The 16,085-nt window shown below is 45.7% G+C and overlaps 1 protein-coding gene across 7 annotated transcripts in view; it reads right to left on the bottom strand.

Annotated features, from left to right (window-relative positions):
* Positions 1-16,085, bottom strand: part of LOXHD1 (lipoxygenase homology PLAT domains 1) — a 187,833-nt gene that overhangs the window by 37,442 nt on the left and 134,306 nt on the right. For 5 of the 7 annotated variants that reach the window (XM_055292404.2, XM_055292432.2, XM_055292425.2 and 2 more), the window contains 3 exons: positions 15,440-15,648; positions 14,436-14,621; positions 11,479-11,606 (listed from right to left, as the gene is read on the bottom strand). In XM_055292404.2, the coding sequence (XP_055148379.2) occupies positions 11,479-11,606; positions 14,436-14,621; positions 15,440-15,648 (523 nt within the window). Of the gene's footprint in view, positions 1-11,478; positions 11,607-12,225; positions 12,424-13,638; positions 14,063-14,435; positions 14,622-15,439; positions 15,649-16,085 lie in introns of those variants that run through there. The other 2 variants (XM_055292442.2, XM_055292452.2) reach the window with 2 other exon arrangements.

The following is a 16,085-nucleotide window of genomic DNA, read 5'->3' as shown; positions in this document are numbered from 1 at the left end:
CACACTCAACAGCTCAGGAAAGTATGAAAAATCTGATGCTGAGTGAAAGAACTAAGACATAAAATAAGATATATGGCCTGATTCTATTTATGTACCATTCAAATCCAGGTGATATAAAAGCCTATCATTAGGGATGAAATCCAGGTGATATGAAAGCATAGCCCCATGAGATGGAGATCAAAAAAGAAAGGAAACAAGAAAATGTTTACCTTAAAAGCTGAGAACTGTCAAGATTTAATTTCTTGGCCTGAAGGCAGTGTGCAGGGTTTACATAAGTTTTTGCTTTACAAGTATCAATAATGTATGTACTTTTACATATATACGTATGTTCATGATAAAATGTTGAAAAATGTAAATGTCTCTAGAACCTTTGACTGTTCTTCATGTGGCAGAATTTTCAGATCCATGCTCTGTGGATTGTAGCCCCTGTGCTAGGCTGAAAAATGGTCCCCCAAAAGATATCCATGTTCTAAATCTTGGAATCCATGTATATAACTGTATGGTAAAAAGAAAAGGGAGGTCCTTGCAGATGTAATTAAGTTAAGAGGCTTCAGATGGGGAGATTATCCTGGATTATTCCAGTGGGCCCTTAATGTAACCACAAGAGTCCTTTTAAGAAGGCAGAAAGAGAGAGATCAACACATACCCAAAGGAGGTGGGATGTGAATATGGGGCAGAGATGGGAAGACCTGGCCTTGAAGGCTGGAGTGATGCAGCACAAGCCAAGGACTGCTGGCAGCCACCAGAAGTTGCAAGGAGTGGATTCTCTCCCGGAGCCTGCAGGGCACATGGCGATGCTGACACCTTGATTTCCACCCACAGATTCTGATTTCAGATTTCTGGCCTCCGGAAAAATGAGAGAAGAAAATTCTGTTGTTTTAATTACCACTATGTTTATGGTAATTTTGTATCACCACCTCAGGAAATTAATATAGCCCCAAGTGGTGTGACTGGAAAACTTTGGGACCAGAAAGCAGGTAGACAAGCGGAGGCTGCCTTGGAACTCACACAGAGAAAATTCCAAGCCTGGGGTTGGTGAGCAGCAGAGAGTTGGCTTCAGTGATGATGTAAGTGTCCATGGAGGCTGAAGTAACTGGGACACAAAAGACAGAGCCTCCAGCCCCAGGCTCTGCTGATCTGGGCTCCTTAGGGACCACTGGGAAAACTGGACCTTGTACATCCCCTATGAGACATACGAGGTGATGGGGAGCTGCATCTCTATCTCGTGGGCATCTTTGCTGTGGTTTGAGAGTAGAACAATGTCAAATCTTAAACAGATTCTAAGTCTCTGCTATTCTTGAATGCCATGATCAGACCTAGTACATATCTGCCAGTCTCCTCTTAAAGGGCAGCCCTTGAGCTACAGATGATGCTTTGAGAGGGGTGCCCAGCAGTGAGTGCTGGAACCTTTCAATTGCCTGACTCGGGTGCCCCTGGAAGGCAGCAGTTCCTGGAACTCAGCTTTCCTTCCTCTTCTCTCAGACCACCATCATTCATGCTGTCCCCTGGGACTCACCTCCAAGCTCTCTGAGAAGGACTCAACCTTCCCACCCAAGTCTTCTGCCCATGAAGTCCCCAAAGATAAGCCCTTTCCAGTCTCAGAGCTTCATTGCTAACCAGACTAAGATTCAAGTGATAAAGATGTGGAAGACAGAGTCAAAACTTACAAGCTTACTATAGCCCTGCACATGGTGACAGCCAAATATTTCCTGATCCTTTCCTGAAAGGGCAACTGGAATCCCATTTGCGTGCCTGTCCTCTGTTTCCATTCCCTTGAGCTCAACCTCTTTCCATGCTCTTTGCACTAAGGGTTAGTGAAAGCAATAGGCCATTCTGAAGGGTAAACCCAACAGAACTCTTTTGTGACACAAAAAGGGACCCAAAATCCTTTTTGTGTCCAGTTTAAGGAAGTTCCCATTTCACTAGGTTTCTATTGGGCCTAGGCATGACCCCTCATAGGCATTTACTTCCCGCTATAGAAATACCACAACTCTTTGTCTAAAAATAGTTTCTACACCCACTGGACACCAATCGCCTCAAATCCCCCTGGTAGAGACTCATCTCCTGAGAGTATGCATTACGTTTTGGGGCATCATCTTTTCTGAATGCCATATTAATTCACCAGCATCTCGTGGGAGTTAATTTACCAGAACCATTTTCTCTGAAGTGGCAAGATGAGAAGTTGGGAAATTTAGCTGGGGAGTGGGATAGAGTGAATTGCTATTGGCTATTGTAAGCCTCGGCCCCTGGGTTTAGCATCTGACTGCAGGAGTGTTGCAGCAGGTAGAAGCCTCATGATACCTTCTGTGTGAATGCATGCATATCTCAGCCTCATTCTGGTCACATACCATTTGAAAGTATCACCTTGCACAATAGCAAGCTGTGCCCATGACACATGCCCAGTGGGTCTTTCTATCTACGTTCCCTAGTCAAGATACAGGCATTCTTAACAAGGACTTCAAGACACAGGTGAAACATCAGGCCACATGCAAACGAAAAAATCAAAACATGTCTCGGGTAACAGCTCTGAGCTTGCAAACCAGGGTAATTAAGAAATGATGGCTCTCCTCACAAAATAAATCTTTATTCAGAAAAAAAATCTTTTAACTAGCAAGGTGCCTCAAAGCATTTACAATATGGTTGTATCTATAATGATGTGATTTTCAGCAACATTTTTGGAATTTAGATACTTCCAGAAACGAGATGTCTCTTCCACCAGCAATTAAGCCTTGTACATCTGGAAAACAAGTTGGAATGTAGATGTGGGATAATTAATCAGAGAAAATCCAGGAATATGGGGTTGGGCAAAGATTAGAGTCAGAGTACAGAAGTAAAGACTATAGAAGACTGAATATGCAAACAATAGTAGCCAGACCATGTGTGATAATAGAACTCTGAGCTGCCTCCTCTGCAGCGACCATCCCAAGAAACCCCAGTCTCTATGGAAATTGGTCCAGAATGGTCAGGACTTGGGCAATGGTCCCCAGCTTCCTTATTTTGTCCCTGCTCCCAACTCAGGACTAACCAGACTGACGGACCAAATCCAGATATGCTCCCCAATGCAATCACGTATGAAACCCTGATTCTAGCTACCCTACCTCCAGCTTTACCATGCCAAAAATAATGCTTCACTATAAAGCTCCTCCTCCTCCCACAGCCTTCAAATCTCTACCAAACCAAGTGATGGTAACTGAGTCTCTTGTTACAGCAAGCTCTAAGTAGAGAGTTTCTGTTCTTATTTGGTCCTCCTTCATTTCTAGAAAGAAGTTCAAATCCCATTTCCCCTACTTACTTGCTGTATAACCTTGGGCAAGTTATTTCACCTCTATGTGTCTCAGGCATCTTATTAGTAACGTGGAGATAAGAGTACAAAGAGTGGGGGTGGAGCCAAGATGGCCGAATAGGAACAGCTCCGGTCTCCAGCTCCCAGCCCCAGCGACACAGAAGACGGGTGATTTCTGCATTTCTGCTTGAGGTACCGGTTTCATCTCACTAGGGAGTGCCTAACAGTGGGTTCAGGACAGTCCGTGAAGCGCACTGTGCGCGAGCCGAAGCAGGGCGAGGCATTGCCTCACTCGGGAAGCGCAAGGGGTCAGGGAGTTCCCTTTCCTAGTCAAAGAAAGGGAAAACAGACGGCACCTGGAATATCGGGTCAGTCCCGTCCTAATACTGCGCTTTTCCAACGGGCCTGGAAAACGGCACACTAGGAGATTGTGTCCCGCACCTGGCTCGGAGGGCCCTATGCCCACAGAGTCTTGCTGATTGCTAGCACAGCAGTCTGAGATCACGCTGCAAGGCGGCAACGAGGCTGGGGGAGGGGCGCCCGCCATTGCCCAGGCTTGCTTAGGTAAACAAAGCAGCCAGGAAGCTCGAACTGGGTGGAGCCCACCACAGCTCAAGGAGGCCCGCCTGCCTCTGTAGGCTCCACCTCTGGGGGCAGGGCACAGACAACCAAAAACTCAGCGAGAACCTCCACAGCCTTAAATGTCCCTGTCTGACTGACAGCTTTGAAGAGAGTAGTGGTTCTCCCAGCACGCAGCTGGAGATCTGAGAACGGACAGACTGCCTCCTAAAGTGGGCCCCTCACCCCTGAGCAGCCTAACTGGGAGGCACCCCCCCAGTGGGACAGACTGACACCTCATTCAACCGGGTACTCCTCTGAGACAAAACTTTCAGAGGAACTATCAGACAGCTGAATTTGTGGTCTCACGAAAATCCGCTGTTCTGCAGCCACCGGTGCTGACACCCAGCCAAACAGGGTCTGGAGTGGACCTCTAGTAAACTCCAACAGACCTGCAGCTGAGGGTCTTGTCTGGTAGAAGGAAAATTAACAAACAGAAAGGACATCCACACCAAAAACCCATCTGTACATCACCATCATCGAAGACAAAAAGTAGACAAAACCACAAAGATGGGGAAAAAACAGACCAAAAAAACTGGAAACTCTAAAAAACAGAGCACCTCTCCTCCTCCAAAGGAAAGCAGTTCCTCACCAGCAATGGAACAAAGCTGGATGGAGGATGACTTTGATGAGTTGAGAGAAGAAGGCTTCAGACGATCAAACTACTCTGAGCTACGAGAGGAAATTCAAAACAATAGCAAAGATGTTAAAAACTTTGAAAAAAAATTAGAAGAATGGATAACTAGAATAACCAATGGAGAGAAGGGCTTCAAGGAGATGATGGAGCTGAAAGCCAAGTTTCGAGAACTACGCGAAGAATGCAGAAGCCTCAGTAGCAGATGTGATCAACTGGAAGAAAGGGTATCGCTGATAGAAGATGAAATGAATGAAATGAAGAGAGAAGGGAAGTTTAGAGAAAAAAGAATAAAAAGAAATGAACAAAGCCTCCAAGAAATTTGGGACTATGTGAAAAGACCAAACCTACGTCTGATTGGTGTACCTGAAAATGATGGGGAGAATGGAACCAAGTTGGAAAACACTCTGCAAGATATTATCCAGGAGAACTTCCCCAATCTAGCAAGGCAGGCCAGCATTCAGATTCAGGAAATACAGAGAACGCCACAAAGATACTCCTCGAGAAGGGCAACTCCAAGACACATAATTGTCAGATTCACCAAAGTGGAAATGAAGGAAAAAATGTTAAGGGCAGCCAGAGAGAAAGGTCGGGTTACCCACAAAGGGAAGCCCATCAGACTAACAGCTGATCTCTCAGCAGAAACTCTACAAGCCAGAAGAGAGTGGGGGCCGATATTCAACATTCTTAAAGAAAAGAATTTTCAACCCAGAATTTCCTATCCCGCCAAACTAAGCTTCATAAGTGAAGGAGAAATAAAATACTTTACAGACAAGCAAACGCTGAGTGATTTTGTCACCACCAGGCCTGCCCTAAAAGAGCTCCTGAGGGAAGCACTAAACATGGAAAGGAACAACCGGTACCAGCCCCTGCAAAAACATGCCAAATTGTAAAGACCATCGAGGCTAGGAAGAAACTATAGCAACTAACGAGCAAAATAACCAACTAACATCATAATGACAGGATCAGATTCACACATAACAATATTCACGTTAAATGTAAATGGGCTAAATGCTCCAATCAAAAGACACAGACTGGCAAACTGGATAAGGAGTCAGGACCCATCAGTGTGCTGTATTCAGGAAACCCATCTCACGTGCAGAGACACACATAGACTCAAAATAAAGGGATGGAGGAAGATCTATCAAGCAACTGGAAAACAAAAAAAGGCAGGGGTTGCAATCCTAGTCTCTGATAAAATAGACTTTAAACCAACAAAGATCAAAAGAGACAAAGAAGGCCATTACATAATGGTAAAGGGATCAATTCAACAAGAAGAGCTAACTATCCTAAATATATATGCACCCAACACAGGAGCACCCAGATTCATAAAGCAAGTCCTCAGTGACCTACAAAGGGACTTAAACTCCCACACAATAATAATGGGAGATTTTAACACCCCACTGTCAGCATTAGACAGATCAACGAGACAGAAAGTTAACAAGGATATCCAGGAATTGAACTCAGCTCTACATAAAGTGGACCTAATAGACATCTACAGAACTCTCCACCCCAAATCAACAGAATATACATTTTTTTCAGCACCACACCACACCTATTCCAAAATTGACCACATAGTTGGAAGTAAAGCTCTTCTCAGCAAATGTAAAAGAACAGAGATTATAACAAACTGTCTCTCAGACCACAGTGCAATCAAACTAGAACTCAGGATTAAGAAACTCAGTCAAAACCGCTCAACTACATGGAAACTGAACAACCTGCTCCTGAATGACTATTGGGTACATAATGAAATGAAGGCAGAAATAAAGATGTTCTTTGAAACCAACGAGAACAAAGACACAACATACCAGAATCTCTGGGACACGTTCAAAGCAGTGTGTAGAGGGAAATTTATAGCACTAAATGCCCACAAGAGAAAGCAGGAAAGATCCAAAATTGACACCCTAACATCACAATTAAAAGAACTAGAAAAGCAAGAGCAAACACATTCAAAAGCTAGCAGAAGGCTAGAAATAACTAAAATCAGAGCAGAACCGAAGGAAATAGAGACACAAAAAACCCTTCAAAAAATTAATGAATCTAGGAGCTGGTTTTTTGAAAAGATCAACAAAATTGATGGACCGCTAGCAAGACTAATAAAGAAGAAAAGAGAGAAGAATCAAATAGATGCAATAAAAAACGAAAAAGGGGATATCACCACCGATCCCACAGAAATACAATCTACCATCAGAGAATACTACAAACACCTCTATGCAAATAAACTAGAAAATCTGGAAGAAATGGATAAATTCCTCGACAAATACACCCTCCCAAGACTAAACCAGGAAGAAGTTGAATCTCTGAATAGACCAATAACAGGTTCTGAAATTGTGGCAATAATCAATAGCTTACCAACCAAAAAGAGTCCAGGACCTGATGGATTCACAGCTGAATTCTACCAGAGGTACAAGGAGGAACTGGTACCATTCCTTCTGAAACTATTCCAATCGATAGAAAAAGAGGGAATCCTCCCTAACACATTTTACGAAGCCAGCATCGTCCTGATACCAAAACCTGGCAGGGACATAACCAAAAAAGAGAATTTCAGACCAATATCCTTGATGAACATTGATGCAAAAATCCTCAATAAAATACTGGCAAACCGAATCCAGCAGCACATCAAAAAGCTTATCCACCATGATCAAGTGGGCTTCATCCCTGGGATGCAAGGCTGGTTCAACATACGCAAATCAATAAATGTAATCCAGCATATAAACAGAACCAAAGACAAAAACCACATGATTATCTCAATAGATGCAGAAAAGGCCTTTGACAAAATTCAACAACCCTTCATGCTAAAAACTCTCAATAAATTAGGTATTGATGGGACGTATCTCAAAATAATAAGAGCTATCTACAACAAACCCACAGCCAATATCATACTGAATGGGCAAAAACTGGAAGCATTCCCTCTGAAAACTGGCACAAGACAAGGATGCCCTCTCTCACCGCTACTATTCAACATAGTGCTGGAAGTTCTGGCCAGAGCAATCAGGCAGGAGAAGGAAATAAAGGGTATTCAATTAGGAAAAGAGGAAGTCAAATTGTCCCTGTTTGCAGATGACATGATTGTATATCTAGAAAACCCCATTGTCTCAGCCCAAAATCTCCTTAAGCTGATTAGCAACTTCAGCAATGTCTCAGGATACAAAATTAATGTACAAAAATCACAAGCATTCTTGTACACCAATAACAGACAAACAGAGAGCCAAATCATGAGTGAACTCCCATTCACAATTGCTTCAAAGAGAATAAAATACCTACGAATCCAACTTACCAGGGATGTGAAGGACCTCTTCAAGGAGAACTACAAACCACTGCTCAATGAAATAAAAGAGGATACAAACAAATGGAAGAACATTCCATGCTCATGGGTTGGAAGAATCAATATCGTGAAAATGGCCATACTGCCCAAGGTAATTTATAGATTCAATGCCATCCCCATCAAGCTACCAATGACTTTCTTCACAGAATTGGAAAAAACTACTTTAAAGTTCATATGGAACCAAAAAAGAGCCCGCATCGCCAAGTCAATCCTAAGCCAAAAGAACAAAGCTGGAGGCATCACGCTACCTGACTTTAAACTATACTACAAGGCTACAGTAACCAAAACAGCATGGTACTGGTACCACAATAGAGACATAGATCAATGGAACAGAACAGAGCCCTCAGAAATGATGCCGCATAGCTACAACTATCTGATCTTTGACAAACCTGACAAAAACAAGCAATGGGGAAAGGATTCCCTATTTAATAAATGGTGCTGGGAAAACTGGCTAGCCATATGTAGAAAGCTGCAACTGGATCCCTTCCTTACACCTTATACAAAAATTAATTCAAGATGGATTAAAGACTTATATATTAGACCTAAAACCATTAAAATCCTACAAGAAAACCTAGGCAATACCATTCAGGACATAGGCGTGGGCAAGGACTTCATGTCTAAAACACCAAAAGCAATGGCAACAAAAGCCAAAATCGACAAATGGGATCTCATTAAACTAAAGAGCTTCTGCACAGCAAAAGAAACTATCATCAGAGTGAACAGGCAACCTACACAATGGGAGAAAATTTTTGCAACCTACTCATCTGACAAAGGGCTAATATCCAGAATCTACAATGAACTCAAACAAATTTACAAGAAAAAAACAAACAACCCCATCAAAAAGTGGGCAGAGGACATGAACAGACACTTCTCAAAAGAAGACATTTATGCAGCCAAAAAACACATGAAGAAATGCTCATCATCACTGGCCATCAGAGAAATGCAAATCAAAACCACAGTGAGATACCATCTCACACCAGTTAGAATGGCCATCATTAAAAAATCAGGAAACAACAGGTGCTGGAGAGGATGTGGAGAAATAGGAACACTTTTACACTGTTGGTGGGACTGTAAACTAGTTCAACCATTGTGGAAGTCAGTGTGGCGATTCCTCAGGGATCTCGAACTAGAAATACCATTTGACCCAGCCATCCCATTACTGGGTATATACCCAAAGGACTATAAATCATGCTGCTATAAAGACACATGCACACGTATGTTTATTGCGGCACTATTCACAATAGCAAAGAGTTGGAACCAACCCAAATGTCCAACAACGATAGACTGGATTAAGAAAATGTGGCACATATACACCATGGAATACTATGCAGCCATAAAAAATGATGAGTTCGTGTCCTTTGTAGGGACATGGATGAAACTGGAAAACATCATTCTCAGTAAACTATCGCAAGGACAAAAAACCAAACACCGCATGTTCTCACTCATAGGTGGGAATTGAACAATGAGAACTCATGGACACAGGAAGGGGAACTTCACGTTCCGGGGACTGTTGTGGGGTGGGGGGAGGGGGGAGGGACAGCATTAGGAGATACACCTAAGGCTAAATGACGAATTAATGGGTGCAGGAAATCAACATGGCACATGGATACATATGTAACAAACCTGCACATTGTGCACATGTACCCTAAAACCCTAAAGTATAATAATAATAAAAAAAAAAAGAAAAAAAAAAAAAAAAAAAAGAGTACAAAGAGTGATAAGATGGGTGTTGTGAGTTAATATATATTAAAAAGCACTTGCAACAGTGCCTGGCATGGAATAAATGTTCATGCATGTTAGCCATTATTATTATCACCATTGCTGTTGATATGGGAAGAATTCAAGGAGGAAATGGGAGTTGCAAAACGAGAGAGCAGAAGTGCTAAGAGAAGACAGACACAAAATCAGACCCCCAGGGATGAGCTGCACAGGGCCCATAGGATGGGCAAAGTTCCAGCTTGCACAAGCTTCTCTGTCCATGAAAAGAAATGCTGCCTGGTCCCCAAAAGCTTCAGTAGCCACATCTTCATCATCACCAACACCACCATCATCACAATTATCATCCCTACCATCATCATCTTCATCCCTATCACCACCGCCACCACCATAATCATCATCATCACCAACACAATCATCCCTACCATCAGCACCTTCATCCCTATCACTGCCATCATCATCATAACCACTATCATCACCATCATTATCATCATCACCATCATCACAATTATCATTCCTACCATCACCTTCACCCCTATTACCACCACCATCATCATCATCATCCCTACTGTCATCAACATCATCATCCCTACCATCATCACCTTTATCCCTATCACCATCATCACTACCATCATCACAGTCATCATCCCTACCATTCAGCACTATCAATATCCTCACTATTACCACAATGTCCTCATCTATCATCCACATCACCATCCTCACTATCATCCACAATGTCCTCATCACCACCCCAATCCAGAAGTATTGAGTGCCTACTATAAGCAAGGCAAGAGCTAGGAGGTATGAGGGGCTCAGAAAGGAAGCCACCTGGGTCCTGCCCTCCAGCTAAGGGAAGGAATGCTGTGTGTTCAGAGGCAAGTTGCTGTGGGTGGGTTTTTAAAATGCTAAGCTTGGGCTCTGAGTCTGTCATCTCTGGTTCTTAAGATGTCAGGGGCCAGGGATGTTTGGGGGACAGTGGCTGAACATGGCAAACCAGCCCAAACCCAGGACTGTCTAAATTGGGAATCCAAGGGAGGGCACGGACAGTGAGTATTATAGGAGGGTCATCTTTAATGTCATTACTAATCACTAATGAGTGATTAGGACTGGGGGCCATCTGGGTATAGTTTGCAGTGCCACAGCTTAACGGCCATAGGACTTTGAGCATATGATTTTACCTTGTTGTGCCCCAGTTTCTCACCTGTGAAATGGGGATGATAATAATTGGGTTGTTATTATAGGGTTGTGGAAAAGACTAAGTGTATCAAGACATGGCTTATTATAGAACAATGCTTGGCACAAAAGAAGCTTCTATAAATGTTAGTGTTGCTGTCATTGCCCTCCTTAGGTTAAGCTCTATAAGTACAAGGACGCTTGTCTTGGTTATATCATCTCTTCAGTGCCTGAGTCAGTGCCTGGCATATACTAGGTGTTCAATCTTTTTTTAATGTTTTGAAAATTGACTGCATTTTATTTTGTAATTGTTTGAGACTTACAGAAAAGTTGCAAAAATAGAACAGAGCTTCTGTGCCCCCTTCACCTAGCTCTCCTTAATGTCAACATCTTATATTGCCATAGTACAATTAATGAAACCAAGACATTAACAATGATACAATACCATCAACTAATCTACCAACCTTACAATAAACAATTTTGAGTACCAGATGAAAGAAAGAAGAAATGCTATGGGTAGAGGTGATCAAGGAATACTTCCTGGGGAAGGTAGATTTGAGCTGGCCCTTGAAAGAGAAAGGTACTGAGACAGAATAGACAAAGGCAGAGGATAGAAGGCCTCATGGTCTCCAGCGGGCATGTGAGAATCAGCCTGGCTGAAGGCAGGGTGGGGCAGAGGGGGAGAGTGGAATGTGGGAGGGGTGAGGGGCAGGGGCCACCTCCAGGTACCTGGCTTTCTTTTTGTCCAGCTGCATCTCCTCCGTGCTCCCGTTGATGCCGTAGAGGGTCATGAAGATGTTGGAGTCAGTGCCCCCGCCAACCACATCCCCTGTCCACACCGTCATTTCATACAGAACCTGCCATGAGAGGAATGTGGGTGCTGAGTCTCAGCCTCACCCTCCAACCCCACCTGACCTGCCTCAGTCTCACCAGAGAAAGAGACACGCTGTCCAAGTTCCACAGCTCTGGAAAGAGCCCTTCCTCAAATTAACTGTAAATGCCTGGATAGCAACAGGCAGCCTTGTCACTCTCTTATATCCCCCACTGTGCCCAGTCTTACCCTAGAAAGGAGTTCTGACAGAGAGCCCTTCTGCAATAGAAATATGACGGAAAGCCCAGTGTTAACTGACTCTGTCAGCTGAACCTAAGTCCAGCCATGCCAGCAGCGCATGGTGGCAGGACAGTGGCCTTTGGAGCCCTCCAGAGCTCCATGTGAATCCCAGACCTGCCACGTGCTGGCTGTTAGATCTGGGCAGATGCCGACCTCACCAGCCTCTGCTCCCCTGTGGTAAAATAGGGATAAGCTCCCTTGCAGAGTGAGAGCTGCTGACAATTCGCATGGCACCTGGTGCTACGCCTGCCACCTGTGTGGCCCCAAGCAGCAGCCAAAGCTCTGGGTGTCAGTTCGCCTTCATGCCACAGCCTGCACACGCCCTGCGGCTGCGAATGAGGAGTGCCATTGGGAGTGATTCTTACAGAGGGAGCGCTGCGTCAATCCACTGGAGAAGTGGGACAATCCCCTACTTCCATGATGTTCGCTTGAGACTGGGGTTTTGCCATTTAGCCTGAGGTGTGCTCCAAAGAGAATGTCTGCCCTCTGTCTCCACTGGAGGGTGAGGCGCAGCCTGCTCTTCCTGGTGTGCCTCCACCAAGCCCCCACCTCAGTTCTTCCTCTGTGAGGCAGCCTCGTGGCAAGAGAAAGCACTTACACTGATGTTCTAGAATGTTCTTTGGTCTCGGATTCTTACTCCCTTCCTTCTCACCAAGTGCCCCTGGACTCACAGTGAAGTCTGAAGGTTCAGGAGAGGCTCAGACACACGGCTGGGGAAGGGCCATCTTGACCGTCTCCTTTGAACGTACCTGGCCCAGTGTGTCCCTTCTCTGGAGGCTGCTACATTCCTCTATCACTTGTGCAGGGGCCTGGTCCCCATTACCCAGAAGCCTGGACCTCCAAACCGGAGCTATTAATCACAGCGGTCATGTCCCCATCATTGTGCCTGGTGGGAGTTGCGTGCTTTTCCGGCAGCATCTAGAATCTCTGCCAGGACACTGTGAGGTTTGAAGTATTCTGTGCAGGCCTGGCCCGCAGGAGAAATTCAGGACATGTTTGCTGAGGGAACGGATGAAGAGCCTCTTGCTTTACCAAGAAAATCCCCTTAGGCCACCCAACAAGGGCATTCATGATGGGCAGGAGGAGCCACTGGGAACAAAAGTGCGAGCCTGACACTTTTTTGCTCTTATCCAGGCAGGCATAAAAAATAGAATGATCAAAATGAGTGCTTCAGCTGCCCCATGGAGACTGGCCCCTGAGAGCTGGTCCGTCCGACTCTTGTGTTCTCTGCATCCATCTTTCCTTTACACAGACACATCTCTTTTTATATAATTAGTGTGCTTCCAAAAAGAGACAGAAACAGTGCTCTTGTAATTCTAGTCTGATATCAGGTGTCCTGGGGAGATGGCCAGCCCAAAGAACCCTGCAGTTCTTTGTAAAGTGACAAACCTGCGTTCCTTTGTGCCATGGATAACGGGTGTAGGTCTGGATTTTCCTGGACTAAAGGGCTCCAAGGGAGCTGCAGCTGCACTGCGTGGGGTGTGCATGTGTGCTGGGCGGTGGCACAGAGGCACACACAGGCTGGGAAGTGGGTCAGGCGGAGGTCCCTGGATGAACTGTGTGCTCACCCACACCAACCGTCTGGCCACAGATGGAGATGTCTGGGGGGTGGGGGAAGGATGTGTGCTATAGAAAGTGCTGCTCTCTGACTCGCCAGCAGGCGAGAGGCAGGAGAGTGGCAGGCCCCCACACTCCTGCCTGTCTAGGTTTTTAGAGCCCCACTTCTGTTTCCATATACAATGTAGACAGAGCACACTCAGGTCCAGGTGATTTCTTACCTTTGTGGGACAGCTTCTGACCTGGTCCAAGAAGCCCATTGGTTTTGATTCAGTACCAGAGATAAGGGTTGGGGCCTTCTGTTGACCCCGTAGCCATAAGCCAAAAAGAGAAACCCACAGGGTCAGGTGAAACAGAGGCTTCTGGGCCACCAAATGGCTGTGTGTCCTCAGATCCTAGCACCAGGCATCTGCCTCCTGCCTGGCCTGACCTGTGTGTTTATATAATTTATCCCAGGTCATTTGGCCAGTTAGAGATGGAGCCAGGACCGAAGCTCAGACCTCTTGCCCTCCAGGCTTTTCCAGTTAAGGAGGGTATTGTGTGGACACCATTGGCTGCACCGTGAGACTCAGAGATTCACAGTATCCCAGATGCTGTCTTTCCTATCACCACTCTACTGCTGTTGATGGTGGATCCTTTGGTGAATAATGACCCTGCTTGTCTACATAGAGCTGCTTCCTCACAAAGCTCTTCATGAATTGTGATCTCATTAATTCTCAACAAGACCCTACACGGAATAGGCCATGAGTAGTAGGGATGCATTATTTCCAAGCAGTGTATGGGAAGACCAAGGCCCAGAGAAATGAGATGACTTGTCCAAGGTCACATGGCAGCAGACCAGAAGAGAGTTCAGTCTGTGGCTCCTAGCAAAGTACACCCGGCTAGCACACCAGGCTGCAGCGCCTGCGGATGCCCCAGTGATGAGTCTCCTACTTCTTCACTTCTGTCTCCCCTGCTGCTCCCCACCTCAACCTGCACTGCCCTGGCCATGCACTGCACACTCACAGTGCCCCCCTACCTTCACCCCGATGTTCACCACCATGGCATCCAGGAGGTCGAAGACACGGGAGGTGATGCCATCGCCTCTGTCCTTGGCAAGCCAGCAGTTACAGTTCAACATGTACTTGGTGCCCTGGGTGGGCACTGCCAAACACAACTCTTCCACCAGCCAGCAGCTTTCAGGGGAGGCCCCGTCATGGCCCAACTAGGAGGAGACACACCTGATCTGTGACGATCTGAGCACAACTGGGAAGGAAGCGCTCCCTGCCCAGCCCCCTCCCTCAGTGTTTCTTCCCAGTGTGCTGTGCACTTGCTGGCCCAGGTACCTCCCATGAAGGTGAAGAGATTTTGCAGATATAATTACAGCCTCTAATCAGGTGACTTTGAGTGGGTTGGACTTAATCAGGCGAGCCCTTAGAAAAGCATGTCTAGATGTCAGAGGTGAAGAAGTTGGAGATATTTGCAGCAGAAGAGATTGTCTCCTATTGAACAAGAAAACAGCCAGGTTTTGGAGAGGGCCCCATGGTGGGGAATGGTGGGCCACTGAGAGATGAAGTCCTCAGTCCTACACCTCCAAGAAAATGGATTCTGCCAACAACCGGTGAGCTTGGAAGAGGACCCCAAGCCCCAGATAAAATCGCAGCCCTGGCTGCAACTTGATTTCAGCCCACTGAGATCTTGAAGATGGACCCCCACTAACTCACACCTAGACTCCTGACCCATGAAACTGTGAGATAATACATTTGTGTTGTTTTAAGGCACTAAGTTTGTGATAATTTGTTACACAGCCATAGAAACTAATACACAGAACATTCCCACTGGGTGGGTGGAAGACAAACACACAGAGGGGCAGGTGCCTCACCCAAAGTCACCTGGCTAGTTGGTTCTCCTCTGCTACCTGCTCTAAGAGGTGCTGCAGGTAGGCTGTTCTTCCCACTCTGCACTCCCCCACCCACCCAGGTACTGGTCAGCTCTGTCTATCCCTAGGGTAGTCACTATCATGGGGCCCCGAGAAGACAGCACCTCTATTTTCTTGATGATGCCCACATCCAAGCCTGCGACGTAGAACTCCTCCACAGAGCCACGGCTGAAGCCCCTTTTCCCTCGGGGGTAGTCCAACCAGATGCGCTTACTACGTTCTTCACCCTCCCCGATGAGGAAGATGAAGGCTCGGCTGTCAGTGGCCGCGTCCTTGTGCTTCCCAGTGGTGACCGACACATAGTAGGGAATAACTGCAAGAGATCACAGGGCCCAGTCTCATAACAGACCAGGTGGACAAGGCACTGCCTCATAGGCTCACAAATTTGGAAGTGACCTCTGAGGGCACTGATCTCAGCTCCTTGCTCAGAGACAAAGTGCAACGAGCCCTTCAGACTGGTAAGTTATCTGTGGTGTGTGTCTCCTCTCCAAGGACTGAGGGAGTTGCTAACTCCCAACGTGCAGACCAAAGACAGCATTCTTGTCACTTGTTTGGAGTGTCAAGCTTCTAAAAGCTCTTTTGACCAATTATCCTACTTGAACCTAGCACTATTATGTGAAGGAGGGTAAGAAAAATAACCTCTCACCACGTATAGGCGTTATATGCAAAAAGCTCCCTATGGTCAACAAAAATGCTGTTGGCAAAAGCAAGGTCTCATAGAAAGAAGGAATTTGAAGAAGAACAATAAAA

This window comes from Symphalangus syndactylus, chromosome 1, assembly GCF_028878055.3.
Source record: "Symphalangus syndactylus isolate Jambi chromosome 1, NHGRI_mSymSyn1-v2.1_pri, whole genome shotgun sequence".
Lineage (NCBI taxonomy): Eukaryota > Metazoa > Chordata > Mammalia > Primates > Hylobatidae > Symphalangus > Symphalangus syndactylus.
The sequence above is the reverse complement of the archived record's forward strand: the minus strand, read 5'-3'. Positions and strand labels throughout refer to the sequence as shown.